This window comes from Salvelinus fontinalis, chromosome 17, assembly GCF_029448725.1.
Source record: "Salvelinus fontinalis isolate EN_2023a chromosome 17, ASM2944872v1, whole genome shotgun sequence".
NCBI lineage: Eukaryota > Metazoa > Chordata > Actinopteri > Salmoniformes > Salmonidae > Salvelinus > Salvelinus fontinalis.
The window spans coordinates 23,843,539-23,869,598 of NC_074681.1; the positions used below are offsets into that span (position 1 = coordinate 23,843,539).

Genomic DNA, 26,060 nt, shown 5'->3' on the forward strand with positions numbered 1-26,060 from the left:
AAGCTAGAAGATGCACAGTGACATCTAGTGGCGAATTTACTCCTGTACACCAAGGTCATTATCCAATACGGTACAAAAGAAACAAATACTTTGATTTACCATCTGTTTGTCATACAATAAAATGCCTTCTTGTATAAAGCAATTTAATCTGTCCAATATGGTAATTCAGCCTAATAAATGTTAACATATCAGTTCATGTTGGCCAATGTTTGAGGACAAAGAAATATTTTCTATAGAGGTCAGTAGTGGCATAATTCTGACAGCAGAGGAAGGTAGTGGCCTGTTTCTGAAAATAAAAAGAAACATGACACTTCTGTTGCTTTCTCCATTATTTTATTTCTGTGACCAACGGTAGAGAGAGGTGGGCCAGAATTAACCTGCTTTGTTCCAGTATAATACAAAAGGTACTACATTAAAACCTTTGAGGTTTGACATCAAAGTTAAACATGAATGTTTTTTATTCATACACCAAATATTGGTCTTATGATAATGATGACAAGCATGAATTCACATGGGCCACATAGTACCTTGGTGCCATATAATTTGATGAATACTGTACATTTGCACAAAATTTTGACTTCACAGAAAACGAACATTGCCATACACATGCTCATAATACATTCAAATCTACTCTTCAAATACACTTTTGTAAACAGCAGTCAATATGACAATCTGTTTTATTATATACAATATTTTCATTGGTAAAATATCAGATTTGGTCATTACCCCTGGGAACACAACGTCATTTCAACGTGGATAATTGGGTAGTGTAATATTTGGTTAAGACGTTGATCAATGAGATTACAACCTATAGTCCTATCCACCCACTCAAAAAGACAGCCCAGAGTTAGTGGAATTTTCATCATGTTATCATTATGCTTTGAACCATCTAAAAGAACAACCAAATTCCAATGGAATAGCAAAGCCAGATGTTTGGTTTAATAACCTATCACTGCTTTTTTTTTAAAACAGCAAAGTTCAAATGAGAAAACAATGTCTGAGATTTTGCTTAGGTATACAACGATTAACGTGTTATCACTGTGCTTCATCTAATAGCAGAAACAAATGACCTGGATTGCAGTTGAGATTACATTAAAAGTACACGGTGCAAGTGAGCAATGCAGTCAACACAACCAAATATCAACATTTTAAGGAGATTTATCTTCTGCTTTCGGAGAGATAACATTAATAATATGCATGTAAATCTCGCATGGCTCAAAGTGGAGTAGAGATTGACTTCATCACTACTTGCTTTTGTAAGAAGTGTTGACATGCTGAATATATCGAGCTGTCTGTTTAAACTACTATCACACAGCTCAGACATGCATACCCCACAAGACATGCCACCAAAAGGTATTTTCCCAATCCCAAGTCAAGAACAGACTATGGGAGGCGCACAGTACTACATAGAGCCATGGCTACATGGAACTCTATTCCACATCAGGTAACTGATGCAAGCAGGACAATCAGATAAAAAATTAAAGAACATATTTAAAAAATACACCTTATGGAACAGGGGACTGTGAAGAGATGACACGCACTCTACACACACGTACACATGGATGTTGTATTGTAAATATGTGATAGTAGAGTAGTGGCCTGAAGGAAGTGTTATGAAATGTAATGTCATGTAATATTTTAAATTGTATATAATTGCCTTAATGTTGCTGGACCCCAGGAAGAGTAGCTGCTGCCCTGGAGGCAGCTAATGGTGATCCTTAATAAATACAAAATACAAAGTTCCAACTGTACGACTGACTTAGTCTGGCTTCAATTCCAGTTATTCTACAAATAATGTACATGTTAGATGCATGTCTCCATCTCCATCCTATTCTTTAACTTTGATTTTTGGTTGAGATGAAGATGTGAATCAAACATAGAAATGATTAATGAAGTCAGTGGCACAGACGGAACATGGTCAGAAAGAAGACAACTCCTTCAAATGTTGATATCTGGTTGCGGTGACAACCAGACACAATTCAATATCATTACATTTCAAATCAACCAGTTTGAAAGCCTAGGCCTGCTAAACTGAAACAATAGCTGTTGATGACTTTACAGATTCTACTGTATATAGGCCTAAATAGCATCATTGATGATACAGTACATGAGTGATAAAGTATGGTCTCTTTTAATTTGCTACGTTAAACCTACTTTTTTGGAATGACTTTAAGAGCAACAGCGAATCTATTTAGTTATTAAGTGGAGAACTCGCAAAAATCACACTCATGATAGCGCACTGGTAAGAGTCAGTGACAAATATCATAGCTAAGCAGGGCTTGGTTAAAACCCTGGGAAGGAGACCAAAGGGTATCTGTACAGAAATACATTCTCCAGTAGGAGGTGCTTCCCAGCCTATTGTTTTTTTTCTTATTTTGGGAGCGGATATGACATTGAAGATCTTTTAAAGATGTTTTAAAGGTACATATTTTATACAAGGTTTGTCTATGTTGAAATTTGGTTACGATGACGACATAATCCTGTGGTAGAAATTGCACCCTCAAAACAACAGTTGACTTTTTGTATTTTCCACTTAGATTCCACGTCACAAGACGTTGACAAATTACGTTGAAACAACGTTGATTCAACCAGTTTGTGCCAGTGGGTAGTATCACCTTTGAGTCTATGTAAAGTGCTTCTCTTACAATCATTTTGGCTTTCGAGATTCACCCCACTTCTCTGGCCACTGGCCTATCACATGTAAGACAATCTGTTTTGTTCCATTAAAAATGTTCATTGCTAAAGTATCAGTTTTAGTCTTGATTATCTCCTTTGGGTCTATGTACAGTAAAGTGTTTCGTGTGTGTATCACCACCTCTCTGGCTACTGGCCTATCCATCACATGATACAGTAGAGGCCCTTAAGTGATTGGCCATACTGCAGGTCAGTTGGTGGCCAGCTGAGTTGACCTCCGTCTGGGACACAGGATCCTGCCGAAGGCCCTGCGGAAGCTGCTGTGACAGAGCGGGTAGAGGAAAGGGTTAATGGCCGAGTTGAGCCACAGCAGCCAGAAGGTGACCTCATACCAGTGGTGCTGGACGCAGCGTCCCTTACAGGCGGCTCTGATGATCATCAGGAGGGTGTAGGGCGCCCAGCACACAGCAAACACACACACGATGACAGCCAGCGACTTGGCAATCTTCTTGTCCCTTGACAAGCAGCTGCGCTGGGTGCCCTTAGTGGAGGTGTCCTGCCGCTCCAAGGGGGGATGGAAGATCTGGGAGTGGAAGGACCCTGAGCCTGATCCCCTCTCCTGGACCGACACAGTGCTAGACAGCTTCTTAACCACTACCGAGTTCCGGGAGAAGAGGGAAGTGAGGCGGAGGCATTCCCCTCTCCCCAGGGGAGGGGGCTGTCCATCGGGCGCATGGGCCTGTCCACTCGTCTCATCTCTGTTCCGGAGCCTCCTCCGACGTATGTTGAGGTAGATGCTGAGGTTGAAGAAGGTTACGGAGATTAAGGGGGAGACGAACTCCAACATGGAGGCACTGAGGAGGAAGTACCAGGTGTAGTAGAACTCAGCGTAGCACTCATCCTCCGGGACACGGCTCTTCCCCACCACCAGCTCCCAGAAGATGATGGCAGGGCCATAGAGGACAAAGGCCAGGACCCAGACTGCTATCATCTTCATGATGGCTTGGTGGGTCATGCCCTGTCTGGCACGGTAGCTCACCTGGCGGAAACAAGAGACAAAGATGATGGACATGATTGATGATTTTGGGCTTTGTTGTGTTATGACTCATTCTGTCTAGATGTTGGTTTGTAAAGGGCAATTCCACGATAACTGAATTGCACTGAGACTCCGATTTTTTTCTTATAATGTATGCCAAACAAAAACCATTGATTTCAAAGTTCAATAAACCATACAACTGTAATGATGTGCGCTGAGAGTCGGGAAGCAAGTTCAGGGAGTGCGTGTTTTAATAAATAAAACATAATACAAAACAAGAAACACAAAAACCGCACAGACAGGAAACTGAAACAGAAACAATGACGCCTGGGGAAGGAACCAAAGGGAGTGACATATATAGGGAAGGTAATCAAGGTGATGGAGTCCAGGTGAGTGTCCTAATGCGCTGATGCACGTAACAATGGTGACAGGTGTGCGCCATAACGAGCAGCCTGGTGACCTAGATGCCAAAGACGGATCACACATGACAACAACTTTTTGCACAATGACTTCTTCCAGAAATTTACACAGTACATTTTACAAAAACACATCTACTGGAAGAACTGCACAGATGCAAAGTTTGGTAACGTTTGTAAACATCCACATTTTCAAAAACCCTTAAATATCTGCTCCAAATTAACATTCAAGATATCTGCAGAAAGAATGGGATGTCCGCTATGACACCTATTTTGATTATTGAACTGCATAATAATAATATTAATAATATACATCCGATAACATAATTAAGTTAATGGAATTTCATCATGGGTCCCTGATCTATAATACACAGAAATGTATAATTATTGATATGAATGTTATTCTCTTCATGGTTATGTATCCTAATATCTCCCTATCTCCTAATATCTCCTCTATCCTATATCTCCCTTTACATATTTGGGTATTATTCTACACACTGGCATATTTTGGTGTTGGTGACATTTGGAAAGTTTACAGACAAATGTGCTGTTTCCATCAGGCCTGTCGTGAGAATTTTCATCCGACATGTACTTTACCTGCATAAAAAGGTTGGACGGAAACCTGGTTGTGAGGATGAAACTTTGTGTGTAATAATATATGTGTAATAGTGTGTAATATATGTACACAATATATGTAAACTTACAGTGTGTAATATATGTACACAGTCCACCCTTCAACTTGCTAATACTAGGGAGTGACCAGGACCATGTGACCACGTACCAGGTAGTGTATAGGGTTGGAGTTCTAGGTGCCAGTCTTTCCTGGTCAGGTCAGTAACAAGTCCTGGCCATAGTCTTGTAGTGGAGGGCTTTCTAAGGAGATGTCTTGGTACATCCCCCCAGCCTAGTCTGCTTCATGAGCTTCATTGAGTCAATGAGGTTCTTCAACATGCTCTCTTAGATTTGATCCAATTTCTATCGGAAAAAGCTGAACTTGCACCACCTGCCCTGACCTTACATCTCTATCTTGATCCCAATCTTTCCTTTTCACTTCAGATGCTCTACAATATATGTGACGGCCTGCCACTTCTATTTCAAGTTGGGAGGAAAGTGCTTTAAGGCAAAATGCCGCTCCTTGGCCGTCGACCATCTCTTTCTCTCTACTTCTCTACTGATTGATTGGAGAGAAACTGGAGAGGATCATAGAAACTGGAGGATGTCTATGATCAAAGCGTAATGTCGTGTGGCTTAAAGGAGAGCCTCAGCCTCTCTAGTTTCATTTGTATTCATGCCTCTGATGTTAAGTGTTGTGCTGGTGAAACAAAACAGAACATTATACACAGTATTACTCTCCTTTGTCTACTGTGCTTTGTGTGCTTTACCTCATACAAAGACACTAGAGAAGGCATGATCAGTCACCTGGCATATGCACATACAGTCACTGATGGCGCAAATTATTTAAATTGGCATAATGAAAGTGGGTGACACTGTCTGTGCCCATTTCTGAATCCAGAGATGATGTTGTTTGGTACGAGAGCCAGTCGGTTTAAATAAATATATACAAATATTTCTACGCCCTTTGCCACATTGTGTTGCTAAAATAGGAGTTTTTTACATCACAGATTACTTACTACCAAAACATTTTGTGCAGTAATCGTTATGGTTAAACTGATTGTGACAGTTCAGTCAGTGGTCTAATAAGATATCTGATACATTCGTTCCCTATAGTTTATTTTAATTCAGTATGCACCTTTAGTATGTCCTTTGCTGGTCACTTCGCCGACAGAAGCAACCTACTCAATTATGGTCGATATGACACACTCACACAGAACTAAAGATGATGTCAATATACTCGATCTTCTTGTTCACCAATACTCATCGATAGCCTATCATGAAGTGAGCTCCGAATCAGAACGGTTGGTCAGTGCTAAAAGTTTCCCCTAGTACACCTCAACTAGTCTACAGCCATAGACCTCTTTGAGCTCTTGTATACCAAGGACTCTATAAAAGTATGGTTCTGCACAGTCATATGTCTCTGCACAAACATGACCACAGGTTTCGCTTCAGCCATTAAAAAGAGGAGAATGACTTCGACTATTCAGGTTTATTCTCCCAGCTGGGTCTGAATAGGTATCTGGTCATTTGAATTCAGATTGGGTCCTGTGAAGAATTTACTTCACCCAGTCTTCTGGTGAAACAAAACATTACACACAACATCCCTCTCTCCTTTATCTGCCTCGTTCAAAAGATCTGACAACTGGGGAAAAACTGGTTGAGTCAACATTGTTTCCATGTCATTTCAATCCCCAAAAATCTGTGATGACATCAATGTGGAAAACTAATTGGATTTGGCAAAAGTCATCAACGTTAGGGCATTTTGTCTCTTAACTTAAATCCAAATACATGGTGAAATCTTTTGTTGATTTCACGTTGACTTTACGTTAATCAAATCAAAGTTTATTTGTCACGTGCGCCGAATACAACAGGTGTAGACCTTACAGTGAAATGCTTACTTACAGGCTCTAACCAATAGTGCAAAAAAGGTATTAGGTGAACAATAGGTAAGTAAAGAAATAAAACAGTAAAAGGACAGTGAAAAATAACAATAGCGAGGCTACATACAGACACCGGTTTGTCAGGCTTTATTGAGGTAGTATGTACATGTAGATATGGTTAAAGTGACTATGCATATGATGAGCAGAGAGTAGCAGTAGTGTAAAAGAGGAGTTGGCGGGTGGTGGGTGGCGGGACACAATGCAGATAGCCTGGTTAGCCAATGTGCGGGAGCACACGTTGGTCGGCCCATTTGAGGTAGTATGTACATGAATGTATAATTAAAGTGACTATGCATATATGAAGAACAGAGGGTAGCAGCAGCGTAACAGGGTTGGGGGGGGACACAATGCAAATAGTCCGGGTAGCTATTTGATTACCTGTTCAGGAGTCTTGTGGCTTGGGGGTAAAATCTGTTGAGAAGCCTTTTTGTCCTAGACTTGGCACTCCGGCACCGCTCGCCATGCGGTAGTAGAGAGAACAGTCTATGACTGGGGTGGCTGGGGTCTTTGACAACTTTTAGGGCCTTCCTCTGACACCGCCTGGTGTAGAGGTCCTGGATGGCAGGCAGCTTAGCCCAAGTGATGTACTGGGCACTACGCACTACCCTCTGTAGTGCCTTGATGTCAGTCAGGATGCTCTCGATGTTGCAGCTGTAGAACGTTTTGAGGATCTCAAGACCCATACCAAATCTTTTTAGTTTCCTGAGGGGGAATAGGCTTTGTCGAGCCCTCTTCACGACTGTCTTGGTGTGTTTGGACCATTCTAGTTTGTTGTTGATGTGGACACCAAGAACTTGAAGCTCTCAACCTGCTCCACTCCAGCCCTGTCGATGAGAATGGGGACGTGCTCGGAACTCCTTTTCCTGTAGTCCACAATCATCTCCTTAGTCTTGGCTACGTTGAGCGATAGGTTGTTATTCTGGCACCAGCCGGCCAGGTCTCTGACCTCCTCCCTATAGGCTGTCTCGTCGTTGTCGGTGATCTGTTGTGTCGTCTGCAAACTTAATGATGGTGTTGGAGTCGTGCCTGGCCATGCAGTCGTGGGTGAACAGGGAGTACAGGAGGGGACTGAGCACGCACCCCTGGGGAGCTCCAGTGTTGAGGATCAGCGTGGCAGATGTGTTGCTACCTACCCTCACCACCTGGGGGCTGCCCGTCAGGAAGTCCAGGATCCAGTTGCAGAGGGAGGTTTTTAGTCCCAGGATCCTTAGCTTAGTGATGAGCTTTGAGGGTACTATGGTGTTGAACACTGAGCTGTAGTCAATGAATAGCATTCTCACATAAGTGTTCCTTTTGTCCAGGCGGGAAAGGGCAGTGTGGAGTGCAATAGAGATTGCATCATCTGTGGATCTGTTTGGGCGGTATGCAAATTGGAGTGGGTCTAGGGTTTCTGGGATAATGGTGTTGATGTGAGCCATTACCAGCCTTTCCAAGCACTTCATGGCTACGGACATGAGTGCTACGGGTCTGTAGTCATTTAGGCAGGTTGCCTTTGTGTTCTTGGGCACAGGAACTATGGTGGTCTGTTTGAAACATGTTGGTATTACAGACATGTTGAACATGTCAGTGAAGACACCTGCCAGTTGGTCAGCACATGCCCAGAACACACATCCTGGTAAACCGTCTGGTCCCGCGGACTTGTGTATGTTGACCTGTTTAAAGGTCTTACTCACGTCGGTTACGGAGAGCGGGATCACACAGTTGTCTGGAACAGCTGATGCTCTTATGCATGCCTCAGTGTTGCTTGCCTCAAAGCGAGCATAGAAGTGATTTAGCTCGTCTGGTAGGCTCGTGTCACTGGGCAGCTCGCGGATGTGCTTCCCTTTGTAGTCTGTAATAGTTTGCAAGCCCTGCCACATAAGACGAGCGTCGGACCCCCTATGTAGTATGATTCAATCTTAGCCCTGTATTGACGCTTTGCCTGTTTGATGGTTGGTCGCAGGGCATAGCAGGATTTCTTGTAAGCTTCCGGGTTAGAGTCCCACACCTTGAAAGCGGCAGCTCTACCCTTTAGCTCAGTGCGAATGTTGCCTGTAATCCATGGCTTCTGGTCGGGGTATGTACGTACAGTCACTGTGGGGATAACGTTCTCAATGCACTTATTGATAAAGCCAGTGACTGAGGTGGTGTACTCCTCAATGCCATCAGAAGAATCCCGGAACATGTTCCAGTCTGTGATAGCAAAACAGTCCTGTAGTTTAGCATCTGCTTCATCTGTCCACTTTTTTATAGACCGAGTCACTGGTGCTTCCTGCTTTCATTTTTGCTTGTAAAAAATGTTTCTCTGCATTAAAGTCTCAGGCCACTAGGAGTGCTGCTTCTGGGTGAGTGGTTTCCTGTTTGCTCATTTCCTTATACAGCTGACTGAGTGTGGTCTTAGTGCCAGAATCTGTCTGTGGTGGTAAATAAACAGCCACGAAAGTATAGCTGAAAACTCTCTAGGCAAATAGTGTGGCCTGCAATTTATCACAATATACTCTTCTTCAGGCGAGCAAAATCTAGAGACTTCCTTAGATTTCGTGCACCAGCTGTTTACAAATATGCACAGACCGCCCCCCCTCATCTTACCGGAGTGTGCTGTTCTATGTTGCCGGTGCAGCGTATATCCATGTCGTCATTCAGCCACGATTCCGTGAAACACAGGATATTACAGTTTTTGATGTCCTGTTGGTAGGATATTCCTGATCGTACCTCGTCTAATTTGTGTAAATCAAAACTAGACATGTAACTGACGTCTGTGCCCAATGGGCGAGTAAGACACTAGAGAAGGCACGATCAGTCAACTGGCATATGAACATCCAGTCACTGATGATACAAATTATTTAAATTGGCACAATGAAAGCAGGTGACAGTGTCTGTGCCCATTTCTGAAAGCCTAACTTCAGAGATGGTGTTGTTTGGTACGAAAGCCAGTCAGTTTAAATAAGTTCATATAAATATTTATATGCTCTCTGCCACATTCTGTTGCTAAAAGTTCTGCACATCACAGATTACTTACGACTAAGACATTTTGCACTGTAATTGTTATGGTTAAGCTGATTGTGACAGTTCAGTCAGTGGCCCTAATAAGGTGCGTTCCCTATAATTTATTTTAATATTGTTTTTAAGCAATGGTGGCCAAGCTTTTCAGATTTGAAACCTCATTCCCCTGGCTGAAGAGGAGAAGCCCACACCAGGACAGGAGTTCTAAAGTTAAAAAGTGTCTTTAGTTTTCTTCCTTCATCATTGGGCAGGGGGGGGGGCATATAATTAGTTTTGGCACCGGGATTTGGGTGGTGGTGGGGGGTTTGGGAGGTCATGAATGATTAACTTGTCCAGATGGGGACCTCTGGGTTGGTAGCAGTCAGGGGTGAAAGTAAAGCGGTACGTTCCGGTACGGCATCATACCGGTAAAACATAAGCCTATCACAATAATGAAAATAAAATGTCAAGAAAACTGAAGGCTATCACACCATTAACGTACGTATTTCAGAAATGAGCGAATGGATTTGGAAACGGGTGGTAGGCCTACAGCCTACGCTCCAAAATGCGATGTGATTAGAGAACACTGAAATTTGGAAATACACTATAAATACAAAAGTATAAGGACACCCCTTGAAAATAGTGGATTCGGCTATTTCAGCCACACCCATTGCTGACAGGTGTATAAAATTGAGCACACAGCCATGCGATCTCCATAGACAAACATTGGAAGTAGAACAGCCTTACTGAAGACCTCAAATGACATTCAATGTGGCACTGTCATAGGATGCCACCTTTACAAGTCAGTTCGCACACAAGCCTTCACCATCTGGCAGTCCGACGGACGAATCTGGGTTTGGCGGATGCCAGGGGAACGCTACCTGCCCCAATGCATAGTGCCAACTGTAAAGTTTGGTGGAGGAGGAATAATGGTCTGGGGATGTTTTACATGGTTTGGGCCAGGCCCCTTAGTTCAAGTGAAGGGAAATCTTAAAGCTACAGTATACAATGACATTCTAGACGATTCTGTGTTTCCAACTTTGTGGCAACAGTTTGTGGAATGCCCTTTCCCGTTTTGACAGCAGAGATGCTATTGAATTAAAAGGGATTCTAAATATAATTCTATGATTAAGCCCCATGGTCGGCCTGCCCATTAGGCATTATTAGGCAGCCGCCAAGAGCAGCAGTTTGACTAGGGCGGCATTTTCCGAGCTAAACTGACCAAGATGCACCTCCAACAACACCTCACATTATTCTGCCCAAAAACAATAACTTCTCACTCAGTGGCATGATGGCTATTTTGGTGAGTGCTGATGCTTAAGCACGGGCGCAAAATATTTAGCTTGTCCATGCCCAGTTAGCCTTTACAGGTTGCTGTTAGAGAGACAGCGCTGTGATGCTCCACCAAATTCAATTTCTGCATTTTGAAAGTCACATGTATTAAAAACATGATTGCTGACAAGCAAACCATTTTGGGACTATGTCAACGAAAGAAAGAAAATTATACCTATTGCTTTACATTTTGAAATAATTATCCAGATAATATAAAGTGTTCTATAACAATGCTTAAATCCATGATGCATTATGCATCAAAATGACCACAAAAGACGTGACTGATGCAAAAACACTACCGTTCAAACATTTGGGGTCACTTAGAAATGTCCTTGTTTTTGAAAGAAAAGCACATTTTTTGGGTCCATTAAAGTAACATCAAATTGATCAGAAATACAGCGTAGACATTGTTAATGTTGTAAATGACTATTTTAGCTGGAAACTGCAGATTTTTTTATGGAATACATAGGGATACAGAGGCCAATTATGAGCAACCTTCAATTCTGTGTTCCAATGGTACGTTGTGTTAGCTATTTCAAGTGTATAATTTTAAAAGGCTAATTGATAAACCCTTATGCAATTAAGTTAGCACAGCTGAAAATGTTTATGCTGATTAAAGAAGCAATACAACTGGCCTTCTTTAGACTAGTTGAGTATTTGGAGCATCAGCATTTGTGGGTTCGATTACAGGCTCAAAATGGCCATAAACAATGCACTTTCTTCTGAAACTCAGTCTATTCTTGTTCTGAGAATTGAAGGCTATTCCATGCAAGAAACTGAAGATCTCATACAACGCTGTGTACTACTCCCTTCACAGAACAGCGCAAACTGGCACTAACCAGAATAGAAGGAGGAGTGGGAGGCCCCGGTGCACAAATGAGCAAGAGGACAAGTACATTAGAGTGTCTAATTTGAGAAATAGACGCCTCACAAGTACTCAACTGGCAGCTTCATTAAATAGTACCAGCAACACACCTGACGGGAGTCTTGACCCTTTCAATAGTAATTGAGCACTTACATTTGTTTGGTTCTTAGAAAAACAGCACTAAGGTTTAAGTGCCTAAATGTTCAAGAGAATGCGTGGAATGGTGTACCAAACTCTCAGACTCTCACTGTCTCTCACGTCTCTCTCAGTCAACATTTCCTCTGCAAGTTGTCAAGCAAAATGAAAACAATGGCAACCAACATCAAGAGTTAAAGGGGCAGTGCATAAAAAAAACAACACAGCTTCATATTAGTGGAAACCAAGACTGTTCTCAGGGCAGGCCTGGTTGTAACTTGATATGTTCGAGTCGTGTTTTGGACAATTTCGGCATTTTAGCTAATCACTAACCCTTTTCTTAACCTAATTATCCTAACCTGCCATGTTAACTCTCCTAACAAAAAGAGAACACACTGAATCCAGAGGAGGCTTGTGGGAGAAGCTATAGAGTACGGGCTCTATAGCTTCTCCAAACACATTCTAAGTTCTAACCTGCTACGAAATGTAACTGCTAGTCAAAACTGGCAGCCCTGCTCTGAGAGTAGTGTGAGTATGCACTAATAAGAGACAGCGTCAAAAACATGATGTCTGTGCTTTTTTAATGATATTTCAATTCTCTGAGGTCGAAATAACACTCTGAAATAATGAAAATGATGACAATGCCCTTTCTGTGTAAGAGCTGTTTGGAAAAAAATGCCTGGAATTTCAGCTTGTGTATCCTCCTAAATTGAAGGGGTAAGCGGGGTAGGCTCCAGAGCAGGGGTCTACAACCGGTAGATCAGGAGCTACCAGTAGCTCGCAGTCGACCTATGAGTAGCTTGCCAAGCAATTCTGTAAGGACATACATTTTTTAATTTGTTCCATCGCAAACTGTCATAAATATAAAGCTCCCGACTACAATCAAATCAAAGCCACATTGACATTATCCCACAACTGGTCAAATCAAATGTTATTGGTCATATACACATGGTTAGCAGATGTTATTGTGAGTGTAGGAAAATGCTTGTGCTTCTAGTTCCGACAGTGCAACAATATCTAACATGTAATCGAACAATTCCACAACAACTACCTAATACTCACAAATATAAGTAAAAGAATGTAATAAGAATATATACATATAAATATATGGATGAAGATAGACAGAGCTGCATAGGCAAGATGCAATAGAGATGTAAATTATAAATTACAGTATTTACACATATAAGATGAGTAATGCAAGATATGTAAACATTATTAAAGTGGCATTACTAAAGTTACTAGTGATCCATTTATTAAAGTGGCCAATGATTTCAAGTCTGTATGTAGGCAGCAGCCTCTGTGTTAATGATGACTGTTTAACAGTCTGATGGCCTTGAGATAGAGGCTGTTTTTCAGTCGGTCCCAGCTTGGATGCACCTGTACTGACCTCGCCTTCTGGATGGTAGCGGGGTGAACAGACAGTGGATCATGTGGTTGTCGTCCTTGATGAGATATTTTTGGCCTTCCTGCGACATCAGGTGCTGTAGGTGTCCTGGAGTGCAGGTAGTTTGCCCCCTTAAAATTTGTGATGGGGGAAAACTCGATGCAGTTGCATATCACAATGTTATTTTTTGACAATAATATAAACTCAGCAACAACAAAAAAGTCCCCTTTTCAGGACCCTGTCTTTCAAAGATAATTCATAAAAATCCAAATAACTTCACAGATCTTCATTGTAAAGAGTTTAAACACTGTTTCCTATGCTTGTTCAATGAAACATAAACAATTAATGAACATGCACCTGTGGAACGGTCGTTAAGACACTAACGACTTACAGACGGTAGGCAATTAAGGTCACAGTTATGAAAACTTAGGACACTAAGGAGGCCTTTCTACTGACTCTGAAAAACACCAAAAGAAAGATACCCAGGGTCCCTGCTCATCTGCGTGAACATGCCTTAGGCATGCTGCAAGGAAGCATGAGGACTGCAGATGTGGCCAGGGCAATAAATTGCAATGTCCGTACTGTGAGACAGCGCTACAGGGAGACAGGATGGATAGACGATCGTCCTCGCAGTGGCAGACCACGTGTTACAACGCCTGCACAGGATCGGAACATCCGAACATCACAGCTGCGGGACAGGTACAGGATGGCAACAACAGCCTGAGTTACACCAGGAACGCACAATCCCTCCATCAGTGCTCAGACTGTCCGCAATAGGCTGAGAGAGGCTGGACTGAGGACTTGTAGGCCTGTTGTGAGGTAGGTCCTCACCAAACATCACAGCAACAACGTCGCCTATGGGCACAAACTCACCATCGCTGGACCAGACAGGACTGGCAAAAAGTGCTCTTCACTGACGAGTCGCGGTTTTGTCTCACCAGGGATGATGGTCGGATTCGCGTTTATCGTCAAAGGAATGAGCGTTACACCGAGGCCTGTACTCTGGAGCGGAATCGATTTGGAGGTGGAGGGTCCATCATGGTCTGGAGCGGTGTGTCACAGCATCATCGGACTGAGATTGTCATTTCAGGCAATCTCAACGCTGTGCGTTACAGGGAAGACATCCTCCTGCCTCATGTGGTACCCTCCCTGCAGGCTCATTCTGACATGACCCTCCAGCATGACAATGCCACCAGCCATACTGCTCGTTCTGTGTGTGATTTCCTGCAAGACAGGAATGTCAGCGTTCTGCCATGGCCAGCGAAGAGCCCAGATCTCAATCCCTTTGAGCACTTCTGGGACCTGTTGGATCGGAGGGTGAGGGCTAGGGCCATTCCCCACCAGAAATGTCCGGGAACTTGCAGGTGACTTGGTGGAAGAGTGGGGTAACATCTCACAGCAAGAACTGGCAAATCTGGTGCAGTCCATGAGGAGGAGATGCAATGCAGTACTTAAAGCAGCTGGTGGCCACACCAGATACTGACTGTTACTTTTGATTTTGACCCCCCCTTTGTTCAGGGACACATTATTCCATTTCTGTTATACACATGTATGTGGAACTTGTTCCGTTGATGTCTCAGTTGTTGAATCTTATGTTCATACAAATATTTCCACATTAATTTTGCTGAAAATAAACGCTGTTGACAGTGAGAGGACGTTTCTTTCTTTGCTGAGTTTATATATACAGTACTACTCAAAAGTTTGGGCACACCTACTCATTCAAGGGTTTTTCTTTATTTTTAATATTTTCTACAATATAGAATAATAGTGAAGACATCAAAACTATGAAATAACACATGGAATCAGCTAGTAACCAAAAAAGGGTTAAACAAATCAAAATATTTTATTTTGCCATGACAGCTTTCCACACTCTTGGTATTCTCTCAACTACTTTCATGAGGTAGTCACCTGGAATGCATTTCAATTAACAGGAGTGCCTTGTTAAGTTAATTTGTGGAATTTCTTTCCTTCTTAATGCGTTTGAGCCAATCAGGTGTGTTGTGACAAGGCAGAGGTGGTATACAGAATATAGCCCTATTTGGTAAAAGACAAAGTCCATATTATGGCAAGAACAGCTCAAATAAGCAAAGAGAAACAACAGTCCATCATTACTTTAAGACATGAAGGTCAGTCAATTCGGAAAAAGTGCAGTCGCAAAAACCATCAAGCTCTATGATGAAACTGTCTGATGAGGACCGCCACAGGAATGGAAGACCCAGAGTTATCGCTGCTGCAGAGGATAAGTTCATTAGAGTTACCAGCCTCAGAAATTGCAGCCCAAATTAATGCTTCACAGAGTTCAAGTAACAGACACATCTCAACATCAACTGTTCAGAGGAGACTGCATGAATCAGGCCTTCATGGTCAAATTGCTGCAAAGAAACCACTACTAAAGGACACCAATAATAAGAAGAGACTTGCTTTGACCAAGAATCACGAGCAATGGACATTAGACCGGTGGAAATCTGTCCTTTGGTCTGATGAGCTCAAATTTGAGATTTTTGGTTCCAACCGTGGTGTCTTTGTGAGATGCAGAGTAGGTGAATGGATGATCTCCGTATGTGTGGTTCCCACCATGAGGCAGGGAGGAGGTGGTGTGATGGTGTGGGGGTGCTTTGCTGGTGATACTGTCTGTGATTTATTTAGAATTCAAGGCACACTTAACCAGAATGGCTACCACAGCAATCTGCAGTGGGACAATAATTTGTTTTTCAACAGGACAATGACCCAACACACCTCCAGGCTGTGTAAGGGCTATTTGACCAAGAAGGAGAGTGATGGAGTGCTGCATCAGATGACCTGGCCTCCACAATCACCCAACCTCAACCCAATTGAGATGGTTAGGGATGAGTTGGACCGCTGAGTGAAGGAAAAGCAGCCAACATATGTGGGACCTCTTTCAAGACTGTTGGAAAATCATTCCAGGTGAAGCTGGTTGAGAGAATGCCAATAGTGTGCAAAGCTGTCATCGAGGCAAAGGGTAGCTACTTTGATTTGTTTAACACTTTTTTTTGGTTACTACATGATTCCATGTGTTATTTACCAGTTTTGATGTCTTCACAATTATTCTACAAACGTAGAAAATAGTAAAAAATATATACTTGAATGAGTAGGTGTTCTAAAACTTTTGACCGGAAGTGTATGTTGCCACTGTTCCACCCCTGTTCCACCCCTTGTGTATTGCACTGTCATGGTGTTTGTTGTTGTGGTCATGGTGTTTGTTGTTCATCCGTGCATTGCCGTCACTTCCTGTTGAATCTGCAGACGTGTTGCTGTGCGTTTTGTTGCTGTGCGTTTTGCTGCCAACTTTACTTTACTTTGCTAGCTGACAACTTTACGTTTTTTGTTTTGTTTCTGTTTTTAATTACCGTTTATATTTTTAGTTTTTCCATCGCAACTTTTTTCCCTCATTCAACTTTTTCACTCCGGACGCTTTATCTGGACATGGTTCGTCAACACCTTCAACAGCCGAAGCTAAGTAGTAACATTAACATGATGTCTTCTAATTGCAGTCGCTGTACTCATAATATACAGGAGAACGATCGCCTTACGGCGAAAATAGCTGTGCTGCAAGCCCAGCTTCAGACGCAATCGTTAGGCAAGGGTAATTTCAGTGTAGGAAAGGAAGAAACAGCGTCTGTGCCACCAGTAAGTACAGATAGTAACGTTAGTATAAATCCCCCCGCACAGTCCCCGCAGCCGGACAACTTTCTCATGGCTTCTGGAGGGAAATGCTGTTGGAATGCTCAACCGGTGTCGCTCATTCAGCCGACAGAAACTTTCAACTGGTTTTCCCCATTATGTAGCGAGTCGGAGTCTGAGTCTTCTCTTGTCTCTACTCCTCCCGTTACGGGGTCTGAGACGCCGAAGGCTCCCACCGTTAGCTCTGACAAATTGAAAACCCTAGTCATTGGCGACTCCATTACCCGCAGTATTAGACTTAAAACGAATCACCCAGCGATCATACGCTGTTTACCAGGGGGCAGGGCTACCGACGTTAAGGCTAATCTTAAGATGGTGCTGGCTAAAGCTAAATCTGGCGAGTGTAGAGAGTATAGAGATATTGTTATCCACGTCGGCACCAACGATGTTAGGATGAAACAGTCAGAGGTCACCAAGTGCAACATAGCTTCAGCGTGTAAATCAGCTAGAAAGATGTGTCGGCATCGAGTAATTGTCTCTGGCCCCCTCCCAGTTAGGGGGAGTGACGAGCTCTACAGCAGAGTCTCAGCACTCAATCGCTGGTTGAAAACTGTTTTCTGCCCCTCCCAAAAGATAGAATTTGTAGATAATTGGCCCTCTTTCTGGGACTCACCCACAAACAGGACCAAGCCTGACCTGCTAAGGAGTGACGGACTCCATCCTACCTGGAGGGGTGCTCTCATCTTATCTACCAACATAGATAGGGCTCTAACTCCTTTAGCCCCACAATGAAATAGGGTGCAGGCCAGGCAGCAGGCTGTTAGCCAACCTGCCAGCTTAGTGGAGTCTGCCAATAGCACAGTCAGTGTAGTCAGCTCAGCCATACCCATTGAGACTGTGTCTGTGCCTCGACCTAGGTTGGGCAAAACTAAACATGGCGGTGTTCGCCTTAGCAATCTTATTAGGATAAAGACCTCCTCCATTCCTGCCATTATTGAAAGAGATCGTGATACCTCACATCTCAAAATAGGGTTACTTAATGTTAGATCCCTCACTTCAAAGGCAGTCATAGTCAATGAACTAATCACTGATCATAATCTTGATGTGATTGGCCTGACTGAAACATGGCTTAAGCCTGATGAATTTACTGTGTTAAATGAGGCCTCACCTCCTGGTTACACTAGTGACCATATCCCCCGTGCATCCCGCAAAGGCGGAGGTGTTGCTAACATCTACGATAGCAAATTTCAATTTACAAAAAAAAAAAAGGGCGTTTTCGTCTTTTGAGCTTCTAGTCATGAAATCTATGCAGCCTACTCAATCACTTTTTATAGCTACTGTTTACAGGCCTCCTGGGCCATATACAGCGTTCCTCTCTGAGTTTCCTGAATTCCTATCAGACCTTGTAGTCATAGCAGATCATATTCTAATTTTTGGTGATTTTAACATTCACATGGAGAAGTCCACAGACCCACTCCAAAAGTCTTTCGGAGCCATCATCGACTCAGTAGGTTTTTTCCAACATGTCTCTGGACCTACTCACTGCCACAGTCATACTCTGGACCTAGTTTTGTCCCATGGAATAAATGTTGTAGATCTTAATGTTTTTCCACATAATCCTGGACTATCGGACCACCATTTTATTACGTTTGCAATCGCAACAAATAATCTGCTCAGACCCCAACCAAGGAGCATCAAAAGTCGTGCTATAAATTCTCAGACAACACAAAAATTCCTTGATGCCCTTCCAGACTCCTTCTGCCTACCCAAGGACGTCAGAGGACAAAAATCAGTTAACCACTTAACTGAGGAACTCAATTTAACCTTGCGCAATACCCTAGATGCAGTTGCACCCCTAAAAACGAAAAACATTTGTCATAAGAAACTAGCTCCCTGGTATACAGAAAATACCCGAGCTTTGAAGCAAGCTTCCAGGAAATTGGAACGGAAATGGCGCCACACAAAACTGGAAGTCTTCCGACTAGCTTGGAAAGACAGTACCGTGCAGTACCGAAGAGCCCTCACTGCTGCTCGATCATCCTACTTTTCCAACTTAATCGAGGAAAATAAGAACAATCCAAAATTTATTTTTGATACTGTTGCAAAGCTAACTAAAAAGCAGCATTCCCCAAGAGAGGATGGCTTTCACTTCAGCAGTAATAAATTCATGAACTTCTTTGAGGAAAAGATCATGACCATTAGAAAGCAAATTACGGACTCCTCTTTGAATCTGCGTATTCCTCCAGGGCTTAGCTGTCCTGGATCTGCACAGCTCTGCGAGGGCCTGGGATCGGGAGAGACACTTAAGTGTTTTAGTACTATATCTCTTGACACAATGATGAAAATAATCATAGCCTCTAAACCTTCAAGCTGCATACTGGATCCTATTCCTACTAAACTGCTGAAGGAGCTGCTTCCTGTGCTTGGCCCTCCTATGTTGAACATAATAAACAGCTCTCTATCCACCGGATGTGTACCAAACTCACTAAAAGTGGCAGTGATAAAGCCTCTCTTGAAAAAGCCAAACCTTGACCCGGAAAATATAAAAAACTATCGGCCTATATCGAATCTTCCATTCCTCTCAAAAATTTTAGAAAAAGCTGTTGCGCAGCAACTCACTGCCTTTCTGAAGACAAACAATGTATACGAAATGCTTCAGTCTGGTTTTAGACCCCATCATAGCACTGAGACTGCACTTGTGAAGGTGGTAAATGACCTTTTAATGGCGTCAGACCGAGGCTCTGCATCTGTCCTCGTGCTACTAGACCTTAGTGCTGCCTTTGACACCATCGATCACCACATTCTTTTGGAGAGACTGGAAACCCAAATTGGTCTACACGGACAAGTTCTGGCCTGGTTTAGATCTTACCTGTCGGAAAGATATCAGTTTGTCTCTGTGAATGGTCTGTCCTCTGACAAATCAACTGTACATTTCGGTGTTCCTCAAGGTTCCGTTTTAGGACCACTATTGTTTTCACTATATATTTTACCTCTTGGGGATGTTATTCGAAAACTTAATGTTAACTTTCACTGCTATGCGGATGACACACAGCTGTACATTTCAATGAAACATGGTGAAGCCCCAAAATTGCCCTCGCTAGAAGCCTGTGTTTCAGACATAAGGAAGTGGATGGCTGAAAACTTTCTACTTTTAAACTCGGACAAAACAGAGATGCTTGTTCTAGGTCCCAAGAAACAAAGAGATCTTCTGTTAAATCTGACAATTCATCTTGATGGTTGTAAAGTCGTCTCAAATAAAACTGTGAAGGACCTCGGCGTTACTCTTGACCCTGATCTCTCTTTTGACGAACATATCAAGACTGTTTCAAGGACAGCTTTTTTCCATCTACGTAACATTGCAAAAATCAGAAATTTTCTGTCCAAAAATGATGCAGAAAAATTAATCCATGCATTTGTTACTTCTAGGTTAGACTACTGCAATGCTCTACTTTCCGGCTACCCGGATAAAGCACTAAATAAACTTCAGTTAGTGCTAAATACGGCTGCTAGAATCCTGACTAGAACCAAGAAATTTGATCATATTACTCCAGTGCTAGCTTCCCTACACTGGCTTCCTGTTAAGGCAAGGGCTGATTTCAAGGTTTTACTGTTAACCTATAAAGCGTTACATGGGCTTGCTCCTACCTATCTTTCCGAGTTGGTCCTGCCGTACATACCTACACGTACGCTACGGTCACAAGACGCAGGCCTCCTAATTGTCCCTAAAATTTCTAAGCAAACAGCTGGAGGCAGGGCTTTCTCCTATAGATCTCCATTTTTATGGAACAGTCTGCCTACCCATGTGAGAGACGCAGACTCGGTCTCAACCTTTAAGTCTTTACTGAAGACTTATCTCTTCAGTGGGTCATATGATTGAGTGTAGTCTGGCCCAGGAGTGTGAAGGTGAACGGAAAGGCTCTGGAGCAACGAACCGCCCTTGCTGTCTCTCCAGGGCCGGTTCCCCTCTCTCCACTGGGATTCTCTGCCTCTAATCCTGTTACTGGGGCTGAGTCACTGGCTTGCTGGTGCTATTTCATGCCGTCCCTAGGAGGGGTGCGTCACTTGAGTGGGTTGAGTTACTGACGTGAACTTCCTGTCTGGGTTGGCGCCCCCCCTTGGTTGTGCTGTAGTGGAGACCTTTGTGGGCTATACTCGGCCTTGTCTCAGGATTGTAAGTTGGTGGTTGAGGATATCCCTCTAGTGGTGTGGGGGCTGTGCTTTGGCAGAGTGGGTGGGGTTATATCCTTCCTGTTTGGCCCTGTCCGGGGGTTTCTTCGGATGGGGCCACAGTGTCTCCTGACCGCTCCTGTCTCAGCCTCCAGTATTTATGCTGCAGTAGTTTATGTGTCGGGGGGCTAGGGTCAGTTGGTTATACCTGGAGTACTTCTCCTGTCTTATCCAGTGTCCTGTGTGAACTTAAGTATGCTCTCTCTAATTCTCTCGTTCTCTCTGAGAACCTGAGCCCTAGGACCATACGTCAGGACTACCGGGCATGCTGACACCTTGCTGTCCCCAGTCCGCCCGGCCTTGCTGCTATTCCAGTTTCAACTGTTTCTGCCTGCGGTTACGAAACCCCTACCTGTCCCAGACCTGCTGTTTTCAACTCTTAATGATCGGCTATGAAAAGCCAACTGAGATTTATTCCTGATTATTATTTGACCATGCTTGTCATTTATGAACATTTTGAAAATCTTGGCTCTCTCTAATTTTCTCCTTCTCTCTTTCTCTCGGAGGACCTGAGCCCTAGGACCATACGGCGGGACTACCGGCCGTGGTGACTCCTTGCTGCCCCCAGTCCGCCTGGCCTTGCTGCTATTCCAGTTTCAACTCTTCTGCCTGCGGTTATGGAACCCCTACCTGTCCCAGACCTGCTGTTTTCAACTCTTAATGATCGGCTATGAAAAGCCAACTGAGATTTATTCCTGATTATTATTTGACCATGCTTGTCATTTATGAACATTTTGAAAATCTTGGCTCTCTCTAATTTTCTCCTTCTCTCTTTCTTTCTCTCGGAGGACCTGGGCCCTAGGACCATGCGTCGGGATTGCCGCCCGTGGTGACTCCTTGCTGTCCCCAGTCCGCCTGGCCTTGCTGCTATTCCAGTTTCAGCTGTTCTGCCTGCGGTTATGGAACCGCCACCTGTCCCAGACCTGTTGTTTTTCAACTCTTAATGATCAGCTATGAAAAGCCAACTGAAAATTATTCATGATTATTATTTGACCATGCTTGTCACTTATGAACATCTTGGCATAGTTCTGTTATAATCTCCACCCGGCACAGCCAGAAGAGGACTGGCCACCCCTCATAGCCTGGTTCCTCTCTAGGTTTCTTCCTAGGTTTTGGCCTTTCTAGGGAGTTTTTCCTAGCCACCGTGCTTCTACACCTGCATTCTAGCTGTTTGGGGTTTTAGGCTGGGTTTCTGTACAGCACTTCGAGATATTATCTGATGTACGAAGGGCTATATAAAATAAAATTGATTGATTGATTGATATGTGATCATATTCAAATGAAAGAACGGTTTGAAATTATTTTGTTTTAGTCAAATAATATATCTGTTTGGGCTTCTTGCGGTCAATTTGCAGTCTATAAATTATATGTAATTATGCTCCGTCCCCCTGACCATCCACTCAAGAAAAAATAAATACATTTTAAATACATTTTAAAAATGTATAATTAAAAAAAAAAAAATTATAATCGTCCCACAGCTGAATCTAGTTGATGATCCCTGGTCTAAACGATCCATTCCGCCAATCAGATCAAACTGAGCTTTTCAATGGCAAAAGGAGGCTCAGAAAAGTTTGTGGTCATACACACATCCTTAAAAAACATAGGTGATGGGCTAATAAAGAACACTAGTGTAGAACAAGAAGTCTGTTAAAGCTCCCAATTCACCGCTTTCTTGACGTTTCCATCCGAAACGGATCTTCGTCAGGTGAAACACACTGACTGTTCACATCCCAAAATATACATATTTCACCTCACATGACCATTGCGGACATGGTGCATGGTGGGTGCAAAAAACATTTGAATGTCTCTAATAATTAAATAACAATGAGATGGGTGCACGTAATGGTTCCAGAACATAATATATATTTACAAAATGACCAAATGGGTAACCTGGAAGGCAAGACAAATCAAAGTAAAGTGACATATTCAGGTAAGAAATGGTCTGAAATCAAACACTTGATTCAGAGACATGGTACACAAACAGTGAATTCAATACAGTTCTCTTCTCAATAATAGATTATCAATATCTCCGCCCATCCTAGGTGTCTTGACATGATCGATGCCATGTATCTCAAAGAGCTAATGTTGTGACGAGCCTCCATGACATGCGCAGCCACAGGGTTTCTCTGGTCACGGGTCCTGATATTACTCCTGTGGTCTGCTATCCTTGTTTTCAGAGCTTGTTTTGTTTTTCTTACATAGACGACAAATACATTTGATCAGGTATATCACATTTTTGTGGAACATGTAATGATGCCCTTAATCTTAATGGCCTTGCCCGTAATAGGGTGATTGAACATTGTGCATTTGTTCGTGAAGTTACACTGGGTGCACCCGCCACATCTATAGTTACCGTCCGGCACATTGTCTAGAAAGGTACTGTGGCACTGGTGGAAGATCAGACCTCACCACCATGTGACTGATGTTGGGGGCGCGTCTGAAGACTACCCGCGGGGGTTCTTTAAACGTCTTTTCCCGTTGTGGATCAGTGCTCAAGATGTGCCAGTGTTTTTAATGATGTGGTCGAACTGTTTACCAAGAGGGGAGTACTGAAGGAAGCATTGAATGCGTTGGTCAGGATGGCGGGGAGGTTTGGGCGTGAGGCTGTCATCCTGGGTGATATTTTTATAACGTTCCCTTGCGTCATGCAGCCATTCCTCTGGGTAACCCCGCTGTCTGAAACACTCATCCAGATGGTCGGTTCGTTTGTCATAGTCACTTTGTGTACTACAAATCCTACGGATGCAACTGTATCGGCTAAAAGGAGGCTCAGGGAAATAAATGATACACAACATATTTGGAGTTATTTTCATGAAATAAACAGTGATTTAGTAGACATATAGTGATGATGCATAAATAAAATGAAAAGGACTGCAAGGGGGCTTTAATTAAGAACTGACAATTGTGTGTATGGTATCCCCCTCTCAAGGCATTCCAATGAACTAATTCAAGGCCATAAGGTTCCTCCTACTCACCGCCCTGGTGACAGAGAGGAAGCGGTCATAGCTGATCAGGACAATGTTGAAGACAGAGGCAGTACAGAGCAAGTAGTCCATGACCAGCCACAGTTTGCACAGTCCTCTGCCCAACATCCATCTCCCTGTCAAGATGTATGGGATGTACACTGGAATGCAGAATGCCCCTGGAAAACCAGATGGGGGAGAGGCATTGCACTTATTAATATTACTTTATTGGTCAATATTGGGTGAACCAAAATGTGACTTCCACTTTTAACCCAACCCCTCTGAAAGACACACATCACACGTTTTTTTTAGAGGTGCATGGAGCTGCCACATGAGAGCTGATGTTGTGGAGGGTTAAGTGCATTGCTCAAGGGCACAACAGCAGGCAATGGAATCTAGGTTTGATACCAGCAACCCTCCAGTTGCAAGCTCAATTCCCGACAGATTTTTCCCATCGGACCCAGGATTCGAACTGGCAACGGTCCAGTTGTTATCTGACTTCTCTAGCCGCTAGGCTACATGTTAGTCTTACGCTTGAATAAATGTTTTTAATCTGCTCTGCCAGGAGGAGGGGAGCCCACATTTGTTCATCTGGACTTCCTGTCATTTGTCTGCTGTCTATAACAATATTTTAATGGGAGCCTGTACCACTAACATCAGGCTGAGTTGCGGTCCACAAATAACATTCCTCATATTGTACTGTTTACCATTCTCACTCAAACACACAGACCAATAAATTACTTCAAATAAGAAAATGAATGCAAATGACATCTTCAACATGCAATAACAATATACTTAATTTAATAATCATAAATGTTCTCACCAACAAGAAAATCCGATATGGCGAGATTCAGGAAGTAATAGTTGCTTTGCCTCCTCAGACTCTTGTCTACTTTAAATGCGAAAATTACCAAAGCGTTTCCCAAAACTATCACAACCACCAAAGTTACCATCATCATCAAAAGAATGACCATGACAGGTGCCGTGAATGCGTTGTCGCTCCACATTTTGGTTGAGTCGTTGTGCATGTAATTCCAGCTCGCGTTGGCATCGAGTTGATCTCCCCCCATGATCTTCTTTATCAGCTTTAAAATGTTGTTAAATCGTTGGCGGATATTCCAAGGAGTTGGAAATAGGCAATGCAACAGCTGAAATCCATGCGCATCTGCATCCACGCATCCAAAATTCAACTTCAGTATGTCCTTTGCTTGTCACCTCGCGGACCGGCGCAGCCTACTCGAATATTTATATAATAACCTAAAGATGCTGTCAATATCATATATCATCTTGCTCAACAACACTCATCCATAGCCTATCATGAAGTGCGCGCAGGTCTAGGCAGCATCAGAACTTTTGTTACGTGGAAAACGCTTTGGTATCTACATCACTATATACGTCGTCTGTGGTATCTACAATGAATTGAAACTTCCACTAAAAGTTTCCACAAGTAAGCAAAAACCTCCACTAGCCTACAGCCATACACCTCTATGTGCTCTGGTACACCAGTGGCGACGGGTCATTCAGGGAAGGTGGGGCAGAGCCTGTTTTGCATTTTAATTTAGCATTAATACTTGTCACATATCAGTTTGCAAACAATGTAAAACATTTTTAGAATTGAGTTAATTAAGCAGCATACAAACAGTCTCTTTTTTTTCTTTCTTGAGTAATGCAGCTCCAAAATGTAGGTGTTTCAGCCTAGCTCAGTGCTTTCTGTGATGGTGGTGGGGCAACCAGCAGAAAATAAGGAGAGTTGGTAATGCTCTGTAGTTGTGCCGTGATTGGCTCATTGTTCTGTCACTCATGGGGACACTAAGTCAAAGGGAAAACAGGTTTTTAGAATTTTTAGCACATTTTTTAAAAACAGCTACCTTACTTACATAAGTATTCAGACCCTTTGCGATGAGACTCGA

The 26,060-nt window shown here is 43.0% G+C and overlaps 1 protein-coding gene across 1 annotated transcript; it reads right to left on the reverse strand.

Moving 5' to 3' along the window:
* Window positions 1-332: 332 nt before the first annotated feature.
* LOC129814009 (histamine H3 receptor-like) lies at window positions 333-25,660 on the reverse strand. Its single transcript, XM_055866738.1, has 3 exons — window positions 24,974-25,660; window positions 24,163-24,329; window positions 333-3,673 (listed from the first exon to the last, which is right to left on the reverse strand). Exons 1-3 carry the CDS (start codon window positions 25,218-25,220, stop codon window positions 2,885-2,887), a joined length of 1,203 nt encoding a protein of 400 aa, XP_055722713.1. The 5' UTR covers window positions 25,221-25,660; the 3' UTR covers window positions 333-2,884.
* Window positions 25,661-26,060: the final 400 nt, after the last annotated feature.

Coding starts and splice junctions, on each gene's coding strand:
- LOC129814009 (XM_055866738.1), bottom strand. CDS start 25,220: ATGGGGGGAGATCAACTCGATGCCAACGCGAGCTGGAATTACATGCAC. Junction 24,330..24,973: donor CATATCGGATTTTCTTGTTG/GTGAGAACATTT, acceptor CTGGTTTTCCAG/GGGCATTCTGCATTCCAGTG. Junction 3,674..24,162: donor TCCTCTCTGTCACCAGGGCG/GTGAGTAGGAGG, acceptor TGTTTCCGCCAG/GTGAGCTACCGTGCCAGACA.